The following is a 15,649-nucleotide window of genomic DNA, read 5'->3' on the forward strand; positions in this document are numbered from 1 at the left end:
TGTGCAAGAGGTATTCATCATTCCATCTGGTAATCACTGATTTTATTTATTATCCCTTAAAATAGAGATCTTGCACAAATTTTATAAGACAATCTACGGGACTAATGAAAGAAATATTACTAATTCTCTTTTTTTTTTTTACCTGACCTTTTAAAGATCTTATTTTCTGTATATTTTAGTTCAGAAGTACATGCATTTCATTTATAAAGGAATGATTAGAAAAAGAGAGAGTGGGCAATATGCTAAAATATTTTGTTAATGGTTGTACACTCAAAGTGATGTGGAGACTATGTGATTTCTATTCAATCACAACCTGATTAAAATGTCTTAGCCAAATAAAATTTAAAAGATTTAAAAGTACCAAATGTTGGCAGGGATCTGGATCAAACTTCTTTCATATTGTTAGTAAGAATATAAATTGGTTCAACCACTTTGGAAAATGTATGTATCTCCTCTATGGATCAGAAATTTTATTCCAAAGTGTATACTCAGAAGAAATGAAGGCAGACACTCACTGAAAGACATGGTCCAGAAAGTTTCCACCAGCTGTATTTATAAAAGGTCAAAACTGGAAAGAATCCAAATGACTATTATCATTAAAATAGATAAATTGTGGCATATTTATACAATGGAATGCTATAGAGCAATAACAAGAATGAACTGTTGATACACACAGCAAAAGAGATGACTCTCCCAGACACAATGTTGAGTGAAAAAACCAGGCACAGAAGAATATGAAGTTGAGAACCAGGCATAACTAACCTATGATGACAGAACTCAGGATAATGGTTATCTCTGGCAGAAGAGATTAACTGGGAAGGGGCACAGGACAGCCTTCCAAGGAACTGGAAGCATCCTGTATCTTGACCTGAGTCTTGGTTACATGGCTACATAGATATATAATCATGCATTGACCTGTACTTAAGATTTGTGCACTTTACAGTGCCTCTGATACACTGCAATAAAAATAAAATACTGTTTTAAAACATGTTATACCCAAATTAGGAAGTGTCCAACTTAATATTTTCTCCCATCAAAACTACAGATCTATGGAAACCTTTATGCACCAAAAAATCAAATGTGGCAAGTATGCCTAAGACCAACTCACAAGCTTTCCTTGATAAAGTTGTAAATCAGCTGCGCTTTGTCTCCAGGATTTTCCCTCACACTGACCACTTTTCTTTGAACACAATCTGATTAGTGCCTATTCTGGATTCACAGCAGGTGCACATGAGTAGGTTGAGGTTGTGTTACCTTCATTCTAATGCTTTTTCTTATTATGTCTTTCCACTCCGCTGGTCTCACAGAACTAAGTCCTTAAAACTCAAGTACAGAAGTAAGTGGTGGCATCATAGAACAGCAAAGAGAAGTTCAGAAAGACTTAATATAAAATAACATAGGAAGATATAAAATTAACAGCAACATTAAAAATTGTGTATACATCATGAGCACAATTAGGTAAAAGTCGCATGTAAATAGAAAACATACTGTGAGTAAAATCCTCAAATGCTGACAGCAGGAGTCTTTGGAAAATGGCATTACCATAATTTTCTTTAGAATTTTTATAAAATGTATGATTTACTAATATGTAGAAGTTAAAAATAATTTTGAAAAGCTGTATTTAAAAAAATTATTTGAAACCCATATAAAGATGTCACCAATGCCTAAACATCCAGATCCTGAAAAAATAGATCAAATATCTGGCTCAGAAATTAAAAAAAAAAAAAAAAAAAAACGGAAAAAATCTCAATCCCTGAGTCCTGAAATAATCCAGGTGTACTTTATAGTGTTACTGTATAATTGTTAATTCCAAAATATGCTTTGAATAATTCTATCTTAATTTGAGTTTGAGAATCTTCCTAAGTTTGCATATAGCTTGCCAGACATTCTTCAGAAAAGAGAAAATAAGGTACACTAGCATAGAAGGCCACCAGTGGAGTGGGCTGGGGCCTCCACAAAGAATCCTTATATGGTCTAAAGAAAGAAATTATTGCTTTCAACCTATTGTAAGATGAAAACTTAGCCTAAAATATATTTTCACTTTGTTTCTTCACTGACAACTTATAAGAGCCTCTAAAATGAAACCTGTTTTGGGTTATTTGGATTATTTTTAAGAAAATAGTATTTTATGACATAGTATAGTAAAATCAGATTATCATGAAATTTATTAAAGAAAAGAACTATTTAAGTAAGCCAATCCTATACTTTAAAATGCCAGAACAATCTAATAAGGGCAATGAAGAACAAATTAGTAATAGGGGAAAGAAATAGCTCTTTTGTGAAAAACTTGGTCTTTTTAAGCAAGCAGAATATCCCTTGTTTAATTCTATTAGAGAGCTTTAAACCAAAGTAAAAATTGTTTAGTGCTACAGAGCCCAATTAACTAGCTGTTAAAATTCTGAGAATGTGTGCTTCTGTCAGCATGAGTGAAGGCATAATGAACTGTCATTAGGGAGATAATATATATGTAGCTGGGATAAATAAATGAAAAATGTTTTCTACAGAGTCTCCTCATGCACTGTCGGTGGGCATGCAGACTGGTGCAGCCACTGTGGAAAACAGTATGGAGGTTCCTCAAAAAATTAAAAGTGGATCTGTCTTATTATTCAGTAATTCTATTTTTGAGTATATATTCAAAAAAATCCAAAACACTGATTTGAAAGAATATATGTACCCCTATGTTCACCGCATCATTATTTATAGTAGCCAAGCTATGAAAGCAACCCAAGCACCCATCAATAGACAAATGGATAAAAAAGTTGTAATATTTCAACTCCAACTTCAATATGGAGTTGTAATATTCCATACACAATGGAATATTACTTGGCCATAAAAAAGAACAAAATCTTACCATTTGTGACAGCATGGATGGACCTAGAGGGTATTATGCTAAGTGAAATAAGCCAATCAGAGAAAGACAAGTATCATATGATTTCACTTATATGTGGAACAATATAAGAACAATATAAACAAAGAAATAAAACAGAAAGAACCTCACAGGCAAACAGACAAACAGACCCCAAAGGGAAGGGGTCAGGGGACCAGAAGTAAAATGTAAAGGGATTGAGAAGCACAGATTGGTAGTTACAAAATAATCATGGGGGATCCTGGCCAACATGGCTCAGTTTGTTGGGCACTGGCCTACAAAGCAAAAAGTCACTGATTTGGTTCCTGGTCAGGGCACATGCCTGGGTTGTATGTTCAGGGCCCATTTGGGGCTAATGTGAGAGGCAACTGATCAGTGTTTTTTTTTATTAACATAGATGTTTCTCTCCCTCTCTTTCTCCCTAAAATAAATATTTTTAAAAATGGTCACAGGGATGTAAAGTACTACATGGAAAATATAGTCAATAATATTATAACAACTAGGCATAGGTACTGGAAATATCAGGAGGAACACTTTGTGAAGTGTGTGACTGCCTAATCACTATGCCATACACCTGAAACTAATACAAAATAATATTAAATATAAACAGTGATTCAAAAAATTAAACATGAATACACAAGAAGAAAAATGTTTTCTAAAGAAGACTTAAAGTTTCATAGATTTCTTTAATACAAAAAGCTAATTTTTATGTGTTTATATAATGTGTGTGTGTGTAACGAAACCTAATTTGGGCTAATTTTATATGTCCAGTATAAAATTCCTGATTTTACCAGGAGTTCCAATCACTACTACTACATACTTAACACACATTTTACCTTGTGGGACAAGTGTCTGAAAGGAATTAAACTATGAAATGGATACTTTTATTATAGCAAACTATACTGATTTACATTTTTTTAAATTTGGTTTTATGTCATTTGTACCTAACTTAACCCTTAAGAGGCTATAGACTACACTTCTATATCTGCATGTGTTTATTTACTGAGAGGGAGGAGCAGGAGACCAAAGAAAGAAGCAACAAAAGGAGAGAGAAGGAGGGAAGGGAGAAAGGGAGGTGAATTTAATGTCATTTAGAATAACATTCATTAACTTAACACAATAATTTCTTGCTAGTTAGGGTTCAGCTACTTGTTACACTCACTTGTTGGACAGTCTTGCAGTATGTTTTCATATTTTTATCCAGGCAATATAGGAACATAGATTAAAAATAACAGCAAAAATCTATCATTTCGCCAAACTTCCCTGCCTCTAACAGAAGGGTGTTATTTCCACAAACAGCACTACTTCTAAGAATATGGAGCTCAGGGTAGACATAAATAAAAACTTGAAATTTGTAAGAATTCAAGAGTTTCTGGAATCAAAGTCCTAGAATTTTAATGTTTCTTTTATTACCTTAAATCTTGGCTATGTTTGTGTTAGATTTACTTGTAGATTTAATTCCTTTCCAAAAAAAATAAGCAAACAAATCCATCCTCTAAGGCAACTTTGATTTATCTCTGTTTGCACAAAAGACCAGAGCACTTCAGGAGTTTATTTCCAGACCTGGAGTGCAATGTTTACCCACCGGACCCCATCCGGTAAACTGGGAAAACAGAATTCATTTAATTCCTTGAAAAGTATGAATCATTTTAAACTCTCTATGCGTATTTGTTGGGTAACTGAAGTTGTACTGCTTAATTGGAATCCTTCTAGGGTTTAGCATAAGTATTCTATTACTTAACATATTCATGAAAGTAAATTTTAAAATGACAATTTTTAGATTTCAAAGAAAAAAATCTTTATGTTTATAAATGACCTTCAAAACCTCAAGATTCCTTTCATATATGGATGGATGATCACACACACACACACTATTTAATATGAATAACTTTTTGAAATGGTTGAAATATACCAAAATTAATTGCCAAGCACTTTTTTGGTCATCATTTATACTTAATGAATTTGTCACATTCACCAATGGACACTTTTATTCTATAAAAAAAGAAAATGATAAATACCGATCTATTGATCTTCTGACAGTACTCTGAAGTAATTAAGAGTACAAGGACTTTGGGATTGGGTCTGGTTTTGAACGTAACTGTGTGCTGCTGGAAAAGTTGCTCATTTTCAAAACTGCAGTTATCTCTTCACTAAAATGGGGATAACTCCAACTACACCTAAAGGTCTTATCAAAATTAAGTGAGAATGTTTGTATAGTAGCAGGTGCGAGTCATTTCATTTTTGGTTCCTCGCTGATCTCTGCTACACTCACCGTGAGGAGTGTTTACCACAGCCCATGTTTCTGGCACCCAACACCATGCCTGGTGCTCCCTCTAAGGGCTTGCTTTGCCATTGTGCACTTGCCCTGAGCCCTAGACAAAGCAGAAAGGGGGATTGCCTGGTTTGGAGATACCCATGCTGCTCACCTGCCAGATCCTATGCTTAAAAGTTCACCTTGGTAAAATCATATTGGTAAATAAATTATGGTTAACTTTATTCCAACAAGCAAAAAAGGAAAACCCACCCTAAAAACAGAACCTGTGATGCACATTCCACCTGTTTCATGCTTTGTCTAGAACAAACCAATATATTCTCCTCTTCCCAGGACAGATCATTGTACAACCTGAGACACATACTTTGTCTAAATCATCCTGTGATGTACTTCGTCCCTCAATAACATTTCCTCATCCCCATTCAAGATTCTCAGACTTCTCTCCAGCTGTGGGGAAATAGGTTTCTGTAACAGAGAAATGTAGGTGGCCAGCATCCAAGAAGCCTAGCTTAACTTCTCTAATGGCTTGTGAATCCCTTCTGAACTTGTTCATTACAGAATAAATTCCATATAGAAAAGAACTCCTTTTCAGATGCACTAATCCTTTGCATCCAAAATGTTTAAAAAATACAGGGTTGCAAGTGGGCTCAATGTGAAGGACATAGAAACAAAATAAGCCTCACCACAGGAATGATCTCAAGGGTTTAAAGTGACAGCAACAAAATAGAGGAATATTAAAATGCTTCATCACATTGCTCTAGCTTTTGAAACCCCAGAGTGTTGAGAAGGTATCCTCAGAGTTGTGATGAGGAAGAGTTAGTCTATGATCCCCACAGAGATTCATCCCTCCAAGCCCAAACTCTGGAAAAGGCAGCATCATAGATCAATGTATTTAGCTGAGAAGCTGTCTTCTCTGGGACCAAACAGGACTTATCTATGTGATTCACAACTTAACATAAATGGGAGATGATAGTCATACATACCATAAATCAGGTATCCTATTATATTTGCAAGGATTAGAAAGGATTTATACATGTAGAGATGTGTCTTTACCTGAAATGTGTAGATAAATAATTTTTAAAAAGTCAATATACAATTATGCAAATATCAGATATTACATTGCTGTTCATCAAAAAAAGGATCAATATGAGGACATTTCTGCAAATGCTAGATGACAACATGAAATTAATGACCATTTTTTAAAACTGCTTCTCATATCATCTTTAATGAGAATGGATCTGCCACCAAAATGGACTATGAGCAGTCGGACCTGAGCACGGGGTGAGAAAGTGCCTCTTTATTTATTTTTCACATTATTCCCTTCAAATCAAAACTACGCCAACTTTGACCAGCTTCATTCTAATGCAGTTTTCACAGTCTTCTAGAAAAGTTCCTTTAAAGCCCAAAAATTAAGAGCTTAGTAGATCTGTCACTTATTCTTTGAAAAATTTTAAAAAGGGTCTAAAATCCCTAAAACTATTTTCACATATGCTTTCTTTTGCCCTCTCTCCCCATAAATTATAGGAGAAAAAAATCTGTAGAAAGTTAATGAGAACTTTGATTTTCCATAAATGGGATCTCAGCATTTCCATTAGACTATCTGGTTTTCTCTTACATGTGTGTCCCAAATGTAGCATCTTGGTTTCTTCTGGCTAAAGTGTACCAAAGCTACTCCATCAGGAAATATTCAAAGAGCCCAATTCCTTAAAAGATCACAGAACACAGCCTTAACAAGAACAGGTCCTGTTGAAAGACTACCAGGTGTGCTTGGGGAGCTCCAAACAGGAGGGTAGAAAGGAACCCAAAGCCACAAACACAGATGCCTGAATGTCTGATGCCAGAAGACACTGACACTAAGCTCTTGGTCATTTAATATCCGTTATACAAATAATGGTACCTGCCTACATACAGGTGGTGTCACTTTCCAACCAACTGAAGACCCCTTCATGGAGCCTATGCAATTCTAAGACATTTTCCACTTTCATTCGCCTTTTGAAGTGACAGTTCTTATGCTATTACCAAGTATTTGCTTCCAAGAACTTATACTGGGGATAAGAGGGTAAGAGGAAGAAAAAGATAACTGAGGTTTGAGAAAAACACTGTACTACAGAAAAAACAGCAAATGAGACGCAGATACACCAACAGAGTCAACCAACTGCCCAAATTTCCAGGCAAAGTACATGCCAAGCTGTTGAGGAGGGCAGCAACACGTTCAGGGACTATTTGGGCATCCAGTAGTCATTGAGGTAGAGCAGGGTGGGGTTTAAAGGCATCAGTTCTGGAGCCACTGATGACACCCCTGACTAGCTGAGCAGCTTGCAGTAAATAATACATCTAAATTATTTGAAACACTGCTTGCACACACTCAAAAATTGTTTGTTAGTATCAGCTTATTTTTTTATTCCTAACTATAATCCCCCATGGTGGAAACAACCCCTACTTTTGTCTATAGAAATTTAGTTTAAGTTTAAAAAACCTGCATAAAATTGTAGACCTATGTCAGGTGAAGCCAAAATTTAAACTCAGACACTCTTCTCATCAATAAGTCATACAAACACTTCCAATATTTAAAATGCATTCTCTACCTGTAGCTTATGTCCTAAATCAGCAATTCTCCAAGTTTGGTCCCCTGACCAGCAGTATGAGCATCAGCTGAGAACTTGATAAAAGTTTTCAGGCCCCACCCCACATCCGTTATTTAAATTTGACATTACAAGGGCAGCTATGTGCAATTTGTTGCTTCTATAGAGAAAGCAACACCTTTTGCAGGAGCATTAAAGAATATTCTAGAGGATTTATGAAACACTGGAACATGTGTTTAATCAAGATTGCAGTGAATTGTACCATGGAGATCTTGAACAAAAGACAGTTGACATTCTAGGATAGCTGAATTTTAGTTTTACCTGGGAGCAGAGAGCTGAAATGTATCACCAATTTTCTGTGTGACTTTGGGCAACTCCCACAACCAGTTTAGCCTCAGTTCTCTCATTAGCGAAGTGAGTGATCTCTCACATCCCTTACCAATTTGTATTCTACTCAATTAACTCTAAATCTCTACCTGGCTAAACTTTTACAAATATAATGTAAAATAAAATATAAATCTCACGAACAAGGGGACCTGTCATATTAAGTTATAAGAAAATGAAATTCTTAGGTTTTCAAATTGGAGCAGAGAAGGAAAAACTTGCAAGGGGTTAAGAAATATCATTATCCCAAGATTCAAAGTGAAAAAACATATAGAGTATAGGGAGGGGAAGTCTATATAATATCAAATTAATAATATGTGTTAGTTATCTTTGTGGAGAGCAGAAAAGAAAATATTGTTAGCTCATTCTCACATGAAGTTCACTATAGTGAGGAGCTTTCATTAGAATCATAGCTGTGAACTTGAGTCCAGGTACGGAAAACTGCTGAGAATGGGAATACAGAAGTCTGAATTCAAGTGTACATTCTGAACTAAGTGTGAGCTTAGTCTGGCCTCTCTCAGGCTGGGCTGCTTCAGCTATAAAATGTGTGCAGATTAAACTACACCATGTGTTAGATTATTTCTAAATATAAAATTGTTTAATCCTTGAATAAGTATCAGACCGCAGAGGTGAAGATGCATCACTGGCCCTTGCTTGTGGTGGGTGTGGCCAGAACCACCAGATAAGAAAAATGTAAAGCAATTAAAGAGATATTTCAGGAAAGTTTGTTCTAAGAATAGACTAGACTACAGGCAGAAGTCCTGGTCAACCCAAAATGAAATTATCTTCATGAGGACCATTGTGATATCAAAGTTACATCACAAAATTTTCATAACAAAGTCATACTTTGGGGAGGGATAACCCTTCCTTTTCTAATATCCATAGCATGTAATATATTTACTTAATCATATGTTAGGTGCATATACAAGTATTGTTTTAGAGAATAAAGGGGAAGAACAAATTAAATTTGGAGCTCACTCTCTAGAGATGAAAATAAGGAATGAGGAAAGTTTACACAGCACCAACGTGTAGCAGGGCTTCCGACAAGGGAACTGTGGTGAAGGAGGAATCACCGTAGCAGCCCTATGATTTACCAAAGCCCCACTTCTCATACTGGCTTCTTGCATGTGGATGCTGCTGAGACCCTCACAGGGGGCCATTAGCTTTATGGCCTTTGTTATAAATTAGCTTCCAGTGGCCAAGAATTCCTGGATTAGATGTACCCTTCTGCCTAAAGGAGATAAAACCACATAAAGGGTAGTTTTAAAACTGAAAAATACCTCCAAGTTCTTTAACGGTTGGAGAGTCAGCTATGAACCATACAAAGACCTTGAAAACCTCCAAACTTGGAAATTCTACCTATGGATACTACAGTGAAAAACATGGTAGGTAATGCATCAATGCCTCTTTCAACTCAAGAAATAGAAATCAGAAATTTAAAATTGTTTTGAGAGATATTCAATTCCGACCCCCTGCCCCGCAGCAGGCATACTTGTGAAATACATCCATTCCAGGGGAGAAACCTCCTGGAATGATCTCCACTGGGAAGGAGCATGGAGTGTATAAGAAAAGGAAAGGCCCCGTGTGACTGGAACAATGAGAGAAGGAGGAAGGAGAGAAGGAGGAAGGAGAAGGTAGAGAACAAGATGAATCTGGGGAGGTCAGCAATAACCAGGGGAGGGAGGGCTTGGAAGACAATACTATAGATCTCAGCTTTATTCTTAGGAGCAATAAGAAGTCATGGAGAGGTTTCATGTAGGAAGATACATCAGCATATCTGCCTTACCAAAAGATTCCTCAGTGGAAAAAGAAAAGATTTTCTGAGAGTCAACAGGATCGCTTGAGTAGCTTAAACTCCAAAGAATCCTCGCTGTGTCTCGTTTGTCAGCAAGGCAAGTGATGCAAACAGGAGTTCATCATCATCATTACTTGTGTTGCCATCATCAAAGGCTGGGGCCAGCAGAAAACCCCGTACCCCCAAGCACATCCGGCGGTCACACAGCTGCATTCCAATTCTCTTATGGGCCTGCATGCCAGTGCCAACAGCAGCACAGAGAATATGCTCAGAAGAGAAGCAACACAAATTAACTCTGGCAGTTACTTGGCTCAGTTTTCAGAATCCATCTTAAAAGCAAAAGCATTTTTCAGTAGTCAAAGAAGAGGAAAAATGCTAGCAACTAACAAAATCGCTACTGGACCTGTAGTGACCATGGCTTACTTAGCAGCAATGCCCCTTGAATATTTTTTTTGCTATGCTTGCATAGGAACATCTGTGTTTACATCAGAGAGTGTGAAATATAGGCACAAAGACAAATGACTAAATAGGATTAAACAACCAGAATCACAGTTTCATGTGGGATTGAATAGCAAAATGGGGCCAGACCATGTGACTGGTAGTTACAAAGTAGATAAACACACTGGAACAAATTAAAAAACTACTTTGACAATCAAGAAAAATCATTGCATTTTGGCAATGCATTAATATACCTGGTGTTCCCCTTTCCTCACCCTCAACACTTACTGCTTATTTAGAAAAATATAAAAGAAGAGTGGGGTGGGCAGGTGAGCAGTCATATAGGATCATTCCTCTTTTAGCTTGACCCTGAAATTCCTCAATCAAGAAGGCATTCCTGTGCATAACAGAGGCCCCTAGTGCAACGAATTCTGATGATTTGTAATATCATTTGCTAGAGGTTTTATTTTTTTTGATAGTGTCACACAATTGGTTCAATTCTTTAACAAAATATAAAGCATATGATGTCTCTAGTAGAAAAATGCTAGTGAAAATTGTATTTAGCAAGTACATAAGGGAAAAACACATACCCCCATTCACACATAAAGCTATAGAAAACTTTAAAATAATAATTCTACATTTTTTTAAATGTGAAGATAAGTGAGGCTTTCTAAACATGAAGCCATAAAGGGAAAAAGTTGATTGACTTGACTCTATAAAATTTTTTAAATTTCACATGAGGTAAAAGAGTGGTAAGCAAATTTTTTAAAAAATAACAAATAAGGAATCATCAGTACAATTCTGAAGTTATGGGAGAAAATTCCATTAATTTTGGTCATTTTAGTTTTTGATAATATCTATCATTTCTTTTGGAGATATTATGCTATCTCTTAAAAACCTCGAAAAATAAATGATAGCATTATAGTTAACCTGGGAGTGTGAGGGAGGGATGGATATTATTTACTGTCTCAGCTTGATCAGTGCCAACTTGTGCAACGGCACAGAGCCCAAGCTTGGAAGAGCCCCACACTCACTTTAATCCCGTGCTGTCACTGACTGGCAATTTTTAACATTTTTTTGAAAAAGGAGCCCTACATTTTCAGCTTGCATGGGGTGCTGCAAATTATGTACCAATCCTGCACTTACTATCCTACAAACGTCCTATCTACAAAGCAAGAACTTTTGTGCCAAAGAACACCAAGGTACTTAAGAAAAAGCTCTAGTTGTGAAAAGTACATCATCTAGAAGTAGAAATAAGGTTAGTAGTCAGACAATAATAAAACAAAGTAGAAAATAAGACACGTGGTAGAGATGAAGCTCCAGAGGAGGCAGCGGTTATATCGTGGCAGGATGGAGTAACTGTCTGTGGAAGAGACAGCTTTTATACTTGGCTCTAAAACAAAGGGAGACTTTGAACACTGACATTGGGGAAAAAAGGCAATAGAAGCAGTGTGCTATATAAAAGCACAGGGACCGTCTGAGCACTTGGAATCGTTTGGTTTGCCTGAGGAAAGGAGAAACCAGGCTGAAAAAGCAGGCCAGCACTGGCTGTGGGAGGGCTTGAATATCCAACTAATGAAGCTATACATAATTCAACAGGACCTGTGAACCTTTGAAGGGTCCAAGAGAGAGAACCAACTGGTCACAGTCATGATTTAGGGAGGATTAAAGTTGGCCCCAGGCAATGACGGTCACTGTGTCATCTCTCTGGATTCCCAGCCCTGTCCCATATTCACAAATGATGTGGACTTAATGCTTGCCACAGTAGCCAGATGGGAGGTGACAGAAAGTCAGTGCCTACCTCTTTTTAATTCAACCAGCTACACTTCACCTGCTCTGAGCTGACCAACCAGAAATGTTCACACACTCTGGGGAACCAACTTTTATAGTTTAAGGTTTGAATTGTCAGAATAATAACAGATTTAGGCAGCTCTGAGAATAATATAAAAGTAAAACAATATGTAGGGTCAACCGAGAGAAACATCTCCAACCTCCATTTCCTAAAACCATGCCTCTTAAAAATGTTTTTTTTAGTGGAGTTATACCAGGAAACATTGACAATCCTTCCATTTCCTTGTGAAAACAAACGTATGGAAACTGAAACTAAGGTCGTAAGTTCCCAGAGCTTAGGTACCTAAGACAAATAATGGGCTCTGTCTTAAGCCTTTTATTGATTACCAATTGAAATCTTTCCCTAGGAGGGCTGTATCAGAAGAAATCAATATTTGTACTTCAAGGCTTAAAAGTTACTATTAGCATATCTCTCCATATGCATTCACACACATACACACACCTGTATCTCTATGTATTAATCAACATATACACACATGTCAACACATATCAACATATTTACACATATATCAACACACAGCGACACACATATGGTATCTAAAGAACTTAATTTCCTTGCACAGTATGCTGACCTGCAAGTAGAAATCTACATGGCCCCTTCTCCTAAACGTTTCATCCAGTCTCATTGAGGAAAAAGCCCAACATCCTATTGATAGAGGAAACTTTAACATATTATTTGACATCAAATTAGGATTTTATTGTCTCTTTAGAATATTAAAAATGAGATTTATGTGAAAATAAAAAACATAAAAAATGAATCAGAAACAAAATAAGTTAATCACAGGAAATTCCAAAGTAAGGAATATCAAAATTTTACCTGAAGGAAATTTAATAAATATCGCTTAAGATGTACCACTAAAGCAAAAAGTGAAGTTGATTTTTTTAGCTCCATTTAAACTATTTCTTCACCAAAAATAATATAAAATGAAAGAGCCACTTTAATATTTTAACTCTCAAATGAAATCTTAGTTGGTGGTACACTTCCCTTTAGCTCACATAACAATTCTATTTGCAAATAAAAAGTGATACAAAACCACCACTTTTTGAATAAAAAAGTCATAGTTGTCAATATTATTTTAATAACAAAAAGTGTTTTCTTTAAAACAGGCTGAGAGAAAAAGAAATACATTTCAGTGAATCTCAGTGTGTTCCTAAGAAAAGCTTTTTTTATTCTAATATTCATGCTAAATTGAGTTATTATGATAATATATAATATCAAGAAAAGAAAAGCTTTTGATATTTTAGGACTGCAACATAAGATGACTTTAATTTGGAAAATTAAACTCAAGATTAAAGGATAATAAACATCTTCTTGGAACTTTTCTGTGTTAGTCATCTGACCTTTAATATAGAAACTCACACAAGAGATGAGTCAGCCTTGCAGGGTAGGTTGCTTTAGGAGAGGCACTGTAAATATATTAACTGATACATAGTTAGAGATGGACCCCATATCCCTTTTGTTCCAGCAAATCTTCATTTGTTTCTCTGAGCGGCACTCCAACATGAGAGTGTTGAATGACATTCTGACATTATGACTTAACTACGTATTATGAAAATAGTCACCAGAAATATCAAAAAGCCAGTGCAAAGTCTTGAACTTCCATGGTTTGCAGACTATTATGACTAGACTGACATATAGGCCAAAAAACAAACAAACAAACAACCTTCCCTGTGCTTCAGAGAAGAGGGTTGTATATAAAGGCATTAAATGGTGTCAGGAAAAGAAAAGAGAGCATCCTACCTTTTTAAAAATTCCATATACTCGGTATGCTTTATGAGTCCTGTCCTCATCATTATTGTTTGAAAACATTGTCGATCAATAGCCCAGAGCTTCACATTTACAAGAGCTGGAGAAATAGAAAACAAACAGGGAAAAATTAATAACAAAATTTTAACTGGGAACAGTATCCTGCAAAAGAGATGAGTTATTCATGAGAGGTATGAAAATGACTTACCTTCATTTAAAGCTAATATCATAATGTCCTATTTTAAGAAGTGTTCATAAGTTTCCATACCAGTATTTATACCTAATAGATGTTTCCTATTGCTCTTATGTCCTTAAGGAATGAAAATGCCTAAGTACACATTGAAAGTATTTAGTAATTCCACAACTATATAGGAAGGAAATTGCATGGAGAGAGAGGTTTACAAGTAATAACACTCTCTAGTAATTACCCAGAAGAGTGTTAATGACTCATATGACCATATTATAATTTTAGAAATTAGGTGTGAAAATTCAATGTTTAGGTTTAGGGGCAAATTTAAATAAATAGAAATACTAATAATTATACAATGATTTCTACACAAAGCTCATTTTACAAATTTTAACCTGAGCCTAAAGTTACCACATAAAGTTATTAGATATGTTTGTTGAATTTTAATTTTTACTCTTATCACCGCCTTTGACAATGAATAATTAAGTGTTGAAACTAAACACCACAGAATTTTACCATTTGATCTATTAAGCGCACAACTAAGAGACAAGTTTTAGAAAAAGATAAATGTTGCAATGTAACAGAACAATATGTCAAAATACACTTAGGTTTTAAAAGAGGGTATATTGAAATCTTGGTAATTGAATCCATGTGATGGGTATACAAGAGGCTTATTTAACTATTTAACTTTTATGTATGTTTACAAATTTTCATAACAGAAAATGTTTTAAGTGACCACATGATCTAAAGAAAGCTCATGCATGTATCATTCCATGGGGTATGTGGGTACAGGGATTTGAGCAAGTCCGCTGAATGGAGCCAAGATGTAGTTTAATGAGCCAAACAAAGAAAGATAAGAAAATGCAGTTTCTCGTCTTCACAGTTCTCAGACTAAGCCCTGTGAATGCAATGGATGAAGATGTGGGGGTAGGAGACAGAACACAGAGCAGTTAGGTCATATGTGTATGCCTTGTGGGGGGACCTAACACACAGACAATTGTGGGGAAGATAATAAAGGAAATATTGTACTCTAGGGCAAACCCCTCTCTTAGAATTTCACCTAATTTTTCCTTACAAATTGTTTGAACCTAGAAACTAGAACACGCCTTCCCTCTCGGCCAGCTCTCTATTGGAGAAAAAAGCTACACACTTCAGTAGGAAAAGAACAAGGCATCAAGGACTAGTGTGTGCATGGCTCCATTTCAAATACCCTTTAAAAATGAACCTGCATCAAAAACAAAGCTCACAGGTATTCTCCGGCCACAGACTAGCTGCTCTGCTAAATCCAGGCTCCTTTCCAGAACACCTGCTTACTAGGACAAACTGCATGATACAGCCCCGCAGGGCTGCAAAAATCCGGAGAAAATTCGTAAGAAGTAGAACATTACAAACCGACGGGACTGAGAGAAGGACAGAAGGTAACTGAGTGGGATGAGTGCACAAACCAGAGCACAGCTGGGAGGGAGTCAGGGCTGGAACAAACGGAAATGGCTGAGATGTCTGCAGGGTTGCTACATGATTTGGAAG

At 36.1% G+C, this 15,649-nt stretch overlaps 1 protein-coding gene across 3 annotated transcripts in view; it reads right to left on the minus strand.

Moving 5' to 3' along the window:
• Positions 1–15,649, minus strand: part of PRKG1 (protein kinase cGMP-dependent 1) — a 1,342,121-nt gene that overhangs the window by 422,101 nt on the left and 904,371 nt on the right. For all 3 annotated transcript variants that reach the window (XM_036027548.1, XM_028511229.2, XM_028511228.2), the window contains exon 4: positions 13,930–14,035. In XM_036027548.1, the coding sequence (XP_035883441.1) occupies positions 13,930–14,035 (106 nt within the window). The remainder of the gene's footprint in view (positions 1–13,929; positions 14,036–15,649) is intronic.

The sequence above is a fragment of the Phyllostomus discolor genome, chromosome 5 (assembly GCF_004126475.2).
Source record: "Phyllostomus discolor isolate MPI-MPIP mPhyDis1 chromosome 5, mPhyDis1.pri.v3, whole genome shotgun sequence".
Classification (NCBI taxonomy): domain Eukaryota; kingdom Metazoa; phylum Chordata; class Mammalia; order Chiroptera; family Phyllostomidae; genus Phyllostomus; species Phyllostomus discolor.